This window comes from Geotrypetes seraphini, chromosome 13 (genome assembly GCF_902459505.1).
Source record: "Geotrypetes seraphini chromosome 13, aGeoSer1.1, whole genome shotgun sequence".
Lineage (NCBI taxonomy): Eukaryota > Metazoa > Chordata > Amphibia > Gymnophiona > Dermophiidae > Geotrypetes > Geotrypetes seraphini.
In genome coordinates this window covers 82,409,457-82,423,606 of record NC_047096.1, presented here as the reverse complement: position 1 = coordinate 82,423,606, position 14,150 = coordinate 82,409,457, and the positions used below count along the sequence as shown (strand labels likewise).

At 46.5% G+C, this 14,150-nt stretch overlaps 1 protein-coding gene across 2 annotated transcripts in view; it reads right to left on the bottom strand.

Moving 5' to 3' along the window:
• DDX42 (DEAD-box helicase 42) overlaps window positions 1-14,150 on the bottom strand; it is a 75,376-nt gene that overhangs the window by 56,157 nt on the left and 5,069 nt on the right. For both annotated transcript variants that reach the window (XM_033918155.1, XM_033918156.1), the window contains one exon: window positions 869-930. In XM_033918155.1, the coding sequence (XP_033774046.1) occupies window positions 869-930 (62 nt within the window). The remainder of the gene's footprint in view (window positions 1-868; window positions 931-14,150) is intronic.

Sequence of the window (14,150 nt, the reverse complement as noted above, 5' to 3'; positions counted from 1 at the left end):
CCGCGGCGGCCCATCAGCTCCATGACCTGTAAGGTGATCCTTTGTCTAAAACCCTTTACGGGAACTCAAGGCAGCCATTTTGGATGAGTGATCTGCATGGGGCAGGCATGTCCCTGCATGGGGCTCCTGCCCTGAAAGACTGCTAGACCGCCAGGTAAGGTCTGGGGAGGTCTGGGAGGCGGGTGATTCCAGTTTTAGGAAATTGTGAATAATCGAAATTGCGAGTCCTAAAACCGCGAATCGGGAGGGGGGAGTGTATACTTAGGTAGGAACTGTGTAAGCACAAAAGGTTACACAGGTTGATCTGCTGAACCTGCATTAGTGTATTTTCCATTACTTCTAAAGTAAGCATTGACTTTCAGAATGGGCATACATTTAGTTGCTTTTAAAATGTGTCCCTGCTTAGAGATGTTTTTGGGAGCATAATTGGTAAAAACAGACTGTGAGCCCAGTAGGGACAGAGAAAATACCTGCAGAAAATTATATAAACTGTTTTGATGTACCATAGAAAGGCAATATATTATGTCCCTTTGACAAATTTACACTTTCATTACATCATCATTCAACACATTTAGCCAGAAAAACGCATCATTTGCAGCTGACAATCTGCAAGGTCTGAGGGATCTAAAAAGTGCATATGTAATTTTACATGTAGGTGTTCTCCTGAAAATTTACCCTATATGCAGTGAAAAGTGGGAAGATGACATTATGGAATAAAGAGCAAATTAAATCTATGTGTGAATTACTGTGCTGTTTTTTTGGCAACAACTTGCTACCAATAAGTGTACATTTAACAGAAGCTCAATTTCTGAAGAATGCACATTGTCTTATTAGTTGAGTGGAGAGAACCCCCAAAAAAACAACTTACTTGGCATTTTCTCTCCCCTTGTCTTTTTCCTCCAATCTCTTCATGTCTCTGGCTGCTTGATCCTAACAGAAAACATAGTTCAGACACAGTTCAAAGAGAAATCATCTACGAAACTCAACATGCACAATAAGGCAAGAGCATTGAGCAGCTGAACATAAGATGTCCATATTTTCCTAAACTGGTTCTTTATCAGAAACCAAACCACATAGCTCTTCTGGTTATCTCTGCTCCAGCTGCCAATTGCAATATTCTGGTTTTGCAAGGCTCTTTCTGGACCTATGAGTGATATAGCATTTATACTCTTGTGATATTTCTAGAAACTCCTTCCCATGACTCCCTCACTTATAATGAGAGTTCCTACCCACTGCAAGTTTTAATGATGTTACCAAAGAAGACTTGCTTCCTATCACTTGAAATCCCTAGTCTATCATCTCTCTTTCTATAACTATTAGGGAACCAGGACAACAATTTAGTAGATTTGAAAAGCAAGAGCACTATGAAAATGAGATTTGAATAATTCAAAGTTTCCAGAAATTTTTCTTATAGTTTGAGATCATTCCCATAAGATAATATTTCTACAATGAACATGCCTGAGTATATTCCTTATTTCAGATACAATAGCAAATATAATTACGAATGTACACTATACAGGAAGACTGTGAGCTACCGTATTTTTCGCTCCATAAGACCCAACCACCTGTAGAGGAGGAAAAACCAAGAAAAAAAAATTCTGAACCCAATAGTGTGCCCTGTATTCTGTCCCCCCCCCCCCTGGTGGTCTAGTGGTAGGCAGGGACAGGGTACAGGGCACGTCTAGAGGTGGGCACATCTAATGGTAGACACATGTAGTGGCAGCCAGCCAGCCTCCCCCGTACTTTTTTAAATCATCCCCCCCCCGTACTTTTAGATAATCCCCCCAGTATGGAAAACCTTTCATACACTGAGAGATTGGAGAAACTGGGTCTCTTTTCCCTGGAAAAGCAGAGACTCAGAGGAGACATGATAGAGACCTACAAGATCATGAAGGGCATAGAGAGAGTAGAGAGGGACAGATTCTTCAAACTTTCAAAAAATAAAAGGCGGCGGCATTCGGAAAAGTTGAAAGGGGACAGATTCAAAACGAATGTTAGGAAGTTTTTCTTTACCCAACGTGTGGTGGACACCTGGAATGCGCTTCCAGAGGGCATAATAGGGCAGAGTACGGTACTGGGGGTTCAAGAAAGGATTGGACAATTTCCTGCTGGAAAAGGGGACAGAGGGGTATAGATAGAGGATTACTGCACAGGTCCTGGACCTGTTGGGCCGCCACGTGAGCGGACTGCTGGGCACGACGGACCTCGGGTCTGACCCAGCAGAGGCATTGCTTATGTTCTTATGTTAATCATCCCCCCCCCAGTACTTTTCTATCATCCCCCCCAGTACTTTTAGATCATCTCCTCCGTACCTGGTGGTTCAGCATGTATCCCTCCCTCGCTAGCGACGCACAGGTCAGGAGTGCGGATGTCAGGAGCAAGCTTTCCACGCTCCCGCTTGGGCCCGCACCACTTTCTGAATGGCTGGGGTCAGTTCTTGCTAATTTTCTTTCTTTTAGACTCTCCAGACCGGTATAGGCTTCCCTGATGGGTAATAGCTTATCATGACTCTTGGTTATAGTACTTAATAGCTGACCTTCTCACTATCCATCCGTCTGCCAAATAGCCAATCAGAACTATGGAAAAACTAAATAGAAAAAGCAAGAACAACGCTCAAAGAGGAGCAACAACTAATATACAGGAATGCTGTTGGAAAATGCAGAGAACAGACCCTTGCAGTGAAATGTCCCCAAAGCTCACCAGCCAAGCCACAGCCAGTTTAGATCTCCCCAGCCCTAGAAAAATACTAGAACTCACAGAAAAATCAAAATCTTCATGCAAAAAACCCTGCAAGAACAAATGACAACAGATAGGGTGGGGTCCTATACTGGTCTGGAGAATCTAAAAGAAAGAAAATTAGTAGGTAAGAACCTAATTTCTCCTTCTTTGCCAAGCTCTCCAGACCGGTATAGGCTTCACTGATGGGACATACCAAAGCAGTACCCATCATGGGTGGGATCCCAGAAGGGATCCCACCAGAATACGCTCACTGAACACCGCGTCCCGATTCGCCCGAGCATCCACATGGTAGTGTTGCACAAAGGAATGCAGAGAAGTCCAAACCGCAGCTTTACAAATATCCACAGGAGGCATAAGAGTAGACTCAGCCCCAGAATCTGCCTGACCCCGAGTGGAATGAGCCTTCTGCCCACCTTTGTCCTTTCCTTAAAGTATCCAAGTTCGTCTGTATTGTCAGTCTATTGTTTATCCCCCTTTTAATGTTGTATACCATATATTTTTAATGTTACTCGCTTAGTATGTAATAAGCGATTTATCAAATTTAAATAAACTTAAAACTTGAAGAAGCAATAGTCTCCTTGATCCAGCGCACAATGGTAGCCTTAGAGGCACCATCCCCCTTACGAGGCCCTGCGAAGAGGACAAAGAGATGATCCAAGAGCCAAGTCGTAAGACAAAAGGGACCTGGATCGAACATCAGAAAGGGACCCTGAGTCACAAGGTCGGGCGAGAGGGGGAGTAGAAGAGGATCTGCCACAGATGATGAACCAGATCCACGTACCACGGCCGCCGGTGCCAATTCGGCACCTCCAGGATCACATGGCTGAGGTGACAAGAAATGCGAAAAAGAATTCTGCCCACCATCGGAATAGAGGAAACAAGTACAGAAGGCCCACTGTCGGCCATAGCTGCACCAGAGCATCCAGCCCCTCGGCCTGCACATCCCTGCGCTGACTGAAGAACCGAGGTGCTTTGGAGTCGACACCTGTGGCCATCAGATCCATGACCGGAGGCACAATCAAGTCGAAGGCTGTGGGACCATGCCGACTGAGGAAATCCACCAGGACATTCACTACTTCAGCTATGTGGGAAGTCGAGATGTCCAGAAGATGAGTTTCTGCCCAGTCCATGAGCAGAGCTGCCTCCTGCGCCACCAGGCGACTCCTAGTTCCACACCAATGATTGACATAGGCCATCATCGTGGCATTGTCCGAGAAAACCCAAACAGACTTGCCCGTCAACAAGGGCTAGAACGCCAGCAATGCCAGATGAATGGCTCTAGTCTCCAGAACATTGATCGACCAAGACATCTTCTCTGGAGACCAATTGCTCTGAGCCGAGTGACCAAGACACTGAGCTCCCCAACCGAGAAGATTGACATCCGTGATAAGAACTGTCCACTGGGGCTGATCCAGACTCACTCTGCACCAGATTGGAAGACTGTAGCCACCACCTGAGACTGCAACACACCAACCCCTAAATAGGAATGGGAGAGTCCATATTGTGCATTTGGGGTGACCATCACTGAAGCAGATCATGCTGAAGCAGGCACATGTAAGCTTGGGCCCGCTGAACCACGTTCAGGTAAGCCGCAATTGACTCCAGAACCTGGATAAACCCCTGAGTCCAAGGACATCGGGAAGCCATAAGAAGCTGAATATGGGCCTGCAATTTGACCACACGAGCCTCTGGCAGGAAGACCTTCCCCAAACTGGTGTCAAAAAGAACCCACAGGTACTCCAGGAGCTGAGACGGAACCAACTGGCTCTTGGACTGATTGATAACCCATTCCATCGACTGCAGGAATTCCACAACCTGAGTCGTAACCCGGGTGCTCTCCTGAAACGACTTTATGCGGCTCAACCAGTCATCCAGATAAGGATGAATCAGAATGCCCTCCCTGAGTAAGGCCGCCGCCACGACCCCCATGATCTTGGTGAACATTCGAGGAGCAGTGGCCAAACCAAAGGGAAGTGCACAAAACTGATAATGCCAGTCCAAGATTGCAAAGCGCAGGAAACACTGAGAGGCCTGAATCGGAACATACAAGTAGGCCTCCATCAGATTGAGAGAGGTCAGAAATTTCCCCGGTTGAACTGCCAGAATGACTGACCTTAGGGTCTCCACGCGAAAAGATGGAACTCCCAGAGCCCTGCTGACCCCCTTCAAATCCAAGATAGGCCAAAAATTCCCCTCTTTCTTGGGCACCACATAGTAAATGGAATATCAGCTGGTGCCCCACTCCGTCGGAGGCATGGGCACAACTGCTTTGAAATCTAGCAATCTTTGAATCGTCTTGCAATAAGCTTGCTTCTTCCAAACTGCTAGACAAGGAGAAGCGAAAATCGATCTGCCAAAGAGCGGGAAAACTAGTGCGTAACCGTCCCGAATCACCTCCAGGACCCACTGATCTGACGTGATCTTGGTCCACCCCTGGTAAAAATCTCGCAGCCAAACACCCACCGGAACCAAGGGAGGCGCCAGCAAGGAGTCATTGGGTGGGCCGGGTGGCAGAGGGAGTGGCGGAGGAATCACGTCCCCAACAGGCCCCCCGAAAGGACTGCATGTTCTGAAAGAAGCGACTCCAGGACGCCCCAGAGGCTGGGAAGGAAGCAGCCCCTCAAACAGGGCGATATCTGTGGAACTCACAAACACCCCCGAGCAGTGACACCTGCACAATTGGACGAGCACGGTCTTCAGGCAGGCGGGGAACTTAGTCCATCAAGGTCTGAACCAACCTGTCCAAATCCTCTCCAAACAAAAAGACCCCTGAAAGGGAAATTTTGTCAATTTAGTCTTAGATACCGCATCAGCTGCCCAAGCACGAAGCCACATGGTACGACGCGCGGCCACCCCAAGCGACATAGATTTGGCCAATGTCCACAACAAGTCAACCGAGAGATAAGAAGCAGCCATCTCAATTTTTGCCACATCCTGATCCACAAAAGAAAAGTTGCATGGTCAAAGACCTGCTCGGCCCACCAAAACACGTGACCACCTGGACTCTTAAGGCAGAGACATCAAAATTCTGCTTAAGGGGGGCTTCCAACTTACGCTTCTCAATGTCCCGTAAGGTAGAGCCACCCTCTACGGACACCGTTTGCCACTTGGATATAGCTGAGACCACCGCACCCACCACTGGCAACTTTAAGGTATCCCTATCCCCCTCCGGGATGGGATACAGACGAGCAAAGGAGCGCACAAAATGAAAAGGCGCCTCTGGCGTCTTCCACTGCACCAGGACAATATCCCAAATATCCTGATGCATGGTAAAGGAGCAGGATGCAGAGCGGATCCCCAAAGCGGAGAATCCACCACACGTGGGGTCTCCTGCATCTCCTCCTCGAAGCGCTACACCAAGGTGACCTGCAAAATTAGCTCTGGGAGCTCGTCCCGCTGAAAAATGCGCACCACGGATGCATCTTTGCCGGTAGACAGAACCACAGAGGCCCCGCTAACAGCATCCAGTCTCCCGAAAGGATCCTCGAGGTCTCCCAGAAGGTCCAGGTCCTCATCCACTGAAAACTGCTCCTCAAACAAAATCTTCGTCCCAAGCTACCCACAGCCGCTTGGACGACGGGGAATGTGACTGGTGCTGAGGGTAGCCAAAATGGAGTGGATGCAGAGGGAAACACCCCTCCCCCAAAGCAGAAGCAGGACCCCGGCAACTTGAAAATAAGCCATACATAAGGCAAAAAAAAAAAAAAAAAATCGGGAGAAAACACCCTGGCGGCACAATGAGACTCAATACCAAAGCAGAGAACCCATCAGAAACCTGCCCCTGTCTTTCCAACACAGGGGGAAGGTCAACTGAGGCTGCAGACAAAATGGAAGTGCTTCCTGCCAAAAATGGAGAGGTTCCCGCTGTAAACGACCACTCCGAGGCCTGTAGCGGCTGGAAAGCCTGAACTGTCCCAGCTAATAAAGTAGGCAAGCCGGCAGCAGCGAAAAGGGAATTTCCTAGCTGCTTCGGCACAGTAAGGGAATCCTTTTTACCCTGACCATTAGTGGCTGGGGGAATCCCTGCGTGGGCGGTGAGGGAAGTCTGGGTTTCCCCGCTGTCAGCTGCTGGTTCGCAAAGCACTCATGAAGGGGAAGCCTGGACACCAGCACCCGATGCCGACGAGGTTTCCCCTTCGCGGTGGCCTGCACAGCACTTGCAAAGGCCGGCGAGTGCCTCGTGTCTGGAGCACATTGAGTACTTTCTCCCAATGAAACTGCTCATTGCGCAATACGTGACCTAGCTGAAAGTGTCTTCTAGTCTTTGTAATTTTTGACGGAGTGAAAAATCAATCCACTTGTACCCGTTCTCCTCCACTCAGGATTTTGTAGACTGCAATCATATCTCCCCTCAATCAAGCTGAAGAGCCTTAACCGTTTTAATCTTTCCTCATATGAGAGGATTTCCATTCCAAGCGCCAGAATTGAATCCTGGGGAAACGACATCCTTACAACCAAAGATAATGTCTGCAGCCTAGGAGTGATACTCAACTCAAACCTGTCTCTCTCAGACCATGTATCAAAATTAGTGTCTTCATCCTTCTATTATCTACGCTAACTAAAGTGCATCCGTGCTTACTTCTCAGAAAGCGATTTTGCCCAACTACTATATGCATTTGTATTATCCTGCTTAGATTACTGCAATGCGCTACTATCTCCAAGTTGTGCAAAACGCCACAATCTGACTCCTGAAAAACCTGGGTTTCTGCAACCATGTCACCCCAGCACTAACATCCATGCACTGGCTGCCTATCCAAAAACAATGTGCCTTTAAAGCCTTGGTTTTAGCCTTCAAGACATTCCACATGATGACACCAAACTACATAGCATCAAAACTACAAATTTACGTCCACAACCTCCCAAGCAGAAAAACGGTTGATCCTACTACCTGACTGCTCACTCACATCTGAGACAGCCAGAAAACGCTCTTATTCTCATTACTTACCCAGATTATGGCACATCATCCCCCCCATCCATTAGATAGTCTATGGAACTTCAGGAAGGCCGTGAAAACCTTCCTCTTTTACAAACCCAGCTCGTAACAAACCCAGCTTTGCACCCCTGACGAATGGAACTCAAAGGCATCGACTAATACACCAAATGGAATCTCACTAAAACTTGTATGCCACCACAAATATAACTTGAATTACTTCCACATTCTCCGACAACAACGATGCACCCGCCTGCAAAGAAAAAGCTATTTTACCTCTATGTTATGCCTCATCTATACAGGAAATGCTGCAATTTAAACCACCCTATGTCTACTACATCTGTATTTTAAGTCTGTATGTTATGTCTATACTGTAAATGCTGTAATCTAAACCCCCTATGTCTGCCAAATCTGTCTGTATTTCTCACTAAAGTTTGTCCTGCTTATACTATGAATCTTGTAACCCATTCTGGGCTTCTTTTGGGAGGATGGGCTAAATAAATGATTAAATAAATAAGAGTGGCTGTTAAATTTGACCACGTTATGGGGCCATGGCGAGCAGAGTGGGGAGCTAGGCCAGAAATAGGAGCACTGTCAGCTAAATTTACAACCTGGTAAAGGTAAAGAAAAATACTGGATTGTTTCAGGGAGCACCATAACTTATTCAGCTTTATCTACCTTCACTTGCTGGTAGGAAGGAATAACTACTTGGTAATTAAAAATCTCGGCTCATGAAACTTGCAGAGCATCTCTCTGTTAGAATTTTTGATGCTGTCCTCATTCCTAGCTTTCAGCAACCAAGATTTTATTAGTTGTAAGTGAATTCATTTTTTTTAGCAAAAGATGATTTTTATTTGGCCATTTTTTAGAGCACTATTGGTGTACGGTTTTCTGCTCTACTTCAGTATTTAAGTTTTATAGGGTTATCACTTGTCATTTATGAAGTTCACTTTTGGACATTACAAATGAGTTTATTTTGTGGCTAAGTTTACATACTCTTATATTATGATTCATATTGCTATTTCTTTTCTTAATTAACCGCTTTTATTGAAAAACATTAATAGATACATAAATCACAGGCAGAAAATTACAATCATCAGATAGGCACTCGCAATGCGCTTTGATGTGCCTATTCTACATTACAGATCAATATTATACAGCCTTAAGGTATACACTTCACAGAACTTAAGGCTCTATAATATTGATATGTATGTTTTCAGCCTTAAGTGCAAAAGCTATAGAAAGTTTATAGCCAGTATTTACTTGTATCCTACATTACAACAGAACTAGCAGGAACATCCACAATGTAATCCCTACCCCTCCCACCCCAGCTTAGATTAGAAAAAGAAGGAATGTTTCCCTGACCACCAACCAAACCTAAAAAAAACCCCAAAAAACCCAACCAACAACTCATATCAGTCCACATCATGTGTACAATTAAGATAGCGCTCAAATCTCCACCAAATCCCAACATAACCATGAAGCTGACCATGGGTTAAAGCAGTCAGTTTATACATATCATACGCCCAATCTCTTCTGAATTGACTGCCAGACTGGTGTAATAGGTTGCTTCCATCTGGCAGTGAGAATCGATCAAGCTGCGGTAAGGGTCAACTGACAAAACTTTAATTTACCATCCTCCAAATCTATCTTATATCTATGCAACTGCACCTCTTCCCACTCTGCTGTGAGCTGTTTACCCAAAATTTGGGAAAGTTCATAAAAAGTAGAAATCCAAAACCCATGCACCAGTCTAGAATCCCATCACATATGTAGCAGTGTTCTCCCCAGACATTTTTTCCAGCCGGGTGGGGCGCGATGGGAAAATTTGGTGGTGGGGAAAATTAACCCCCTCTTTTACTAAGGTGCGCTAACATTTTTAGCATGCGCAAACTCCTGCGCTACACAGGAAAACTAACGCCAGCTCAATGCTGGCATTAGCGTCTAGCATGTGGTAATTCTGTGTGCGCTAAGCACACGCTAAAACTATTTTCGCAACTTAGTAAAAGAAGCCCTAAATCTGTACTATTTTTATTAGTTAATTATTATTATTTTCCAATGCTCAATATGACTTCCTTTTTTAAGGTTTGACACTTGTGCCAGAATATTTTTACTTAATTTAAGAAGCATCCAATGCTAGAAGGGAATAATTAGATATTTGCCCTCTTTCAAATGGTATAGAGCAGGGATCTCAAAGTCCCTCCTTGAGGGCCACAATCCAGTTGGGTTTTCAGGATTTCCCCAATGAATATGCATTGAAAGCAGTGCATGCACATAGAACTCATGCATATTCATTGGGGAAATCCTGAAAACCTGACTGGATTGCAGCCCTCAAGGAGGGACTTTGAGACCCCTGGTATAGAGGTTTAAAAAAGGGAAAGGCGTTAATGAAGTCATTAGGTTCAATTTAGCCATTTATTTCTGCATGAATTTAAACAACTAAAAAAAAAAGATAAATATAGCTCATCCAGTCATACATATTGGCTCTACAGCAGGAGTGCCCATACTTTTTGGGCTTGCGAGCTACTTTTAAAATAACCAAGTCAAAATGATCTACCAACAATAAAATTTTAAAAAACACAAAGCACACTGTACGCAGAGAAAATGTTAATTATCATTTATATTCCGCAAGTTTTCAAAGAGGTCAAGGCAGATGACTTTATGCAATGTCACCTCAGGAACAACTGTACAAAAATAAACAAATATACCCCCTCCCTTTTTACTAAACCACAATAGCGGTTTTTAGCGCAGGGAGATGTGTTGAATGCCCTGCACTGCTCTCGATGCTCATAGGCTCCCTGCGCTAAAAAACGCTATTGTGGTTTAGTATAAGTGGGCCATAGTGCAAAATATAGACAGCAGATATAAATTCTCAAAATGGACACATTTTGATCACTAAATTGAAAATAAAATCATTTTTCCTACCTTTTTGTCTGGTGATTTCATGAGTCTCTGGTTGCACTTCCTTCTTCTGACTGTAAATCCAATATTTATTTATTTCTGCCACTTCCCTTTTCTTTCTTTCTGTCTCTTTCTTTCTCTCTCCCCCCTGACTGCCTATTTCTCTCTCCCCCTGCCCCCTCTTTATTTCTGCCTTTCTTTCTCTCTCCCCCTGTCCCCTCCAAGCCATCACGCCAATTTATCCACTTCCCCCATTCTTTCCCTACCCCCTAAGCCACCACGCTGATTTCTCCCTGCTGCTTCCCTGAGCTAGGCCAGACATGTACAAGCCGGACTCACAAGACTTCACCTCTGACGTCAATTCTAACGTCGGAGAGGAAGTTCCAGGCCAGCCAGGCAGCGATTGGCTGGCCCAGAACTACCTCACTGATGTCAGAATTGACGTCAGAGGTGAAGTCTTGTGAGTCTGGTGCCTGGCCTGGCTCGGGGAGGCAGGAAGAAAAAGATTGCAAAGGCAAAGCAATCGACTCACATTGCCTTTGTGATCTACTGGTTGATCGCGATCGACCATTTGGGCACCCCTGCTGTTATGGTATCCTGTCCTGACCTGAGGAAAGGGTTTAGTCCCCAAAAAACTGCCTTATTTCAATTTCCTATTTATAAACTTTAATTAATACGGTTACAATACTACTTGATTCTACGTAAAGCAACAACAAAACATTTTTTTCTACCTTTTGTCGTTTCTGCTTAAATTATCTTCTCTTCAGCGTTTATCCTCGCTCCCTTCCATGCAACATCTGTCCTCTCTTTGCCCCTTCCACCCAGCCTCTGCCCTCTCTCTCTCTCTACCCCTTCCATCTACTGTCCACCTTCTCTCTGCCCCTTGCATTCTCTGTCCACCCTCTCTGCCCTTTCCATCCAGTGTCCGCCCTTTTTCTGTTCTATATGGCATCTTCCCTCTTTCTATGTCCCTTCAATAAACTGTATATCCTGTGCCCTTTCTCTCCTTTGTACATGATTCATTTCCGTTTCACCCCTCCCCTATGCTCTGGCATCTCTCTCTTCTCCTTTCCTTCCTTTCTTCCCACTCCACCTCATGGTCTGGCATCTCTATCTCCTTCCCTTCTCTTCCCCATGCCCTAGCATCTCACTCCTCCCCCATATGCGCTGACATCTCTCCCCCCCGCCCATGGTCTGGTAGCTCCTTTCCTTTCCCTCCCTCCCATGGTCTTGGCATCTCTTGCCTCTCCTCTCCCTTCCCTAATCTTCCTTCTCCCCTCTCTCTCCCCAATTAGGTGCTGCTGCAGCAGCACTTCTCTTCCCCACCCCCTCCCCAATTGGGTGCTGCTGCTGCTGCACTTTTCTTCCCCTCCCAATTGGGTGCAGCAGCAGCTTTTCTCTTCCCCCCCCAAATTGGGTGCACCAGCTTTTCTCTTCCCCCTCCCCCCAAAAAAAATTGGGTCAGCAGCAACATTTCTCTTTCCTTCCCCCCAAAATGGGTGCAGCAGCAGAATATTTTTCTTCCCCCTTCCCTCCCCTATTCGGTGCAGCAACAGCATTTCTCTTCCCATCCTTCCCAGCTCACAAACCCGGTAGTCTCTAGGCAAGTTGTAAGCTTCCCTCCATCGCTGACCTATCTTTCATAGATCAGCGATGGAGGGAAGCTTACAACTTGCTGCTTTTACTTGCTTCAGGTCCTGCCTACTTTCTGTTTCCGTGAAGGCAGAACCCGGCAGTGAGGAAGGCCCGAAGCAAAGTAAAAGCAGTAAGTTGTAAGCTTCCCTCTGGGGCTCTGAGTGCTGCTGGCTTCCCTTCTCTCCGAAACCGGAAGTTGCGTCCCATGAGGGAGAGGGAAGAGAAGGGAAGCCGGCATGCACACAGAGCCCCGGAGGGAAGCTTACAACTTACTGCTTTTACTTGCTTCGGGCCTTCCTCGTTGCCGGCCGGGTCCTGCCTTCACAGAAACAGAAATTAGGCAGGACCCGGCAACAGGAAGGCCCGAAGCAAGTAAAAGCATGCTGGCAAAATAAAAAAAAAAAAGGCAGGCGTCAAACAAAATTTTCGGCGGCGAGTCAGCCCGGGAAGGAACATCGGCAGCGGCAGCAACAGGATTAGCTGGGCGATCATCTAAATCAGCCGGGCGCAGCGCCCGGCTGTAAGGCCCTGGGGAGAACACTGTGGAGATATGTCCCTGGTTCCCCACAGCCCCTCCAGCAAGTCCCAACCCCTCCCCTGTGCCAAATCAGCTCCCACTCATCCTTGCTTAATTCATTCCCCAAATCCCACTCCCAAGCTTTCATATAGGGCAAGGTCTCTCCCAGGCAAGTACTGAGGCAATTATACAGTATATGGCCTGGGACCCAACAACTGTTCAAAAGCAGTTTTCTCTCTAATCTTAAATAATAAAATGCTAAGCGCGCATGTGCACTCGCGCCGCATGTTCCCTGATCCCTTTTCTGTCGGGGTGTGGCGGCACGAGTGCACATGCGCGCTTATTACCTCACAACAGCCTCCACCTGCTCTCCACCTAGCGCTGCTTTCAAAGGGCCTGGTAAAGGTCGGAGAAGGCGGCAATCGTGAACGGCTGAAAAGCTGGCCTCGCGTGCTTTGGAATCAACTGCCGCTAGCTCATGGCCGCATGTGGCGTATGCCATTACCCGGCCACCCTGGATCGCCATCTCGGCGGTGGCGGCGGAAGCACGGATGGAGGAGCCAGCGTGGCTGGGGAGGGAGGGGGAGCGGCGAACGGAAGATTAAAATCTGCCCCTTCGCCTTTGAAGTCGATCTACAGCTGGGGAGGGGGAGGGGAAGCGTATGATCAGGGACCTGGCTGTTCGGTCCATGCGGCCTCCGTCAGGCGTGGGAAAGGAGCTGCCAACGGTAAGCCCGAACGGAGGCTTCAAATCCGTGGGGAGGGAGGGGGATCAGCGAATGGAAGGTTCAAATCCGCCCCTTCGTCTCTGAAGTTGATTTCCATCCGTTCCCTTCAGATGTTACTGCATACATTTGTACGTTCCCATATTGATTATTGCAATAACATTCACTCAGGCCTTACTCAATGTGAATTACGATGTCTCCAAACTCCACAAAACTATATGACTAATGTACCCCTCTTCCGCTGTCCTTACATTGGTTACCTCTCCCTCACCGGTTCCAATTTAAAATTTTATGTCCCCTCTCTAACTTGATTCTTCCTTATGCTCTTTAGATGCCAATTGATTATCCCTACCCCCACCGTTCCAAAGCCTCCAATGAAGCAGACAGGCATTCCACTTTCTTTTTCACCATGCCTAAGCTTTGGAATGCTTTGCCCCAGTCAGTTAGAAGAATATCAGCCCTCCCCAGTTTAAAGAAGGCCTTAAAAATATATTTATGTGAGCCGTCTTTTAATTAACTCCTGTGGGGATGATCTGCAGGTCCTACACAGCGAGCACGTTATACTTTACTCCTCTTGAATGTGTGTAAGTTACAACAAATGGAGCTCTTTTCTAACTTTCTGATTTTAGTAGGTAAACCGCTTTAACCAAAGGAATTGTGGTATATTAAGTAACAAATAAATTTATAGATGGAATGGCTCCTT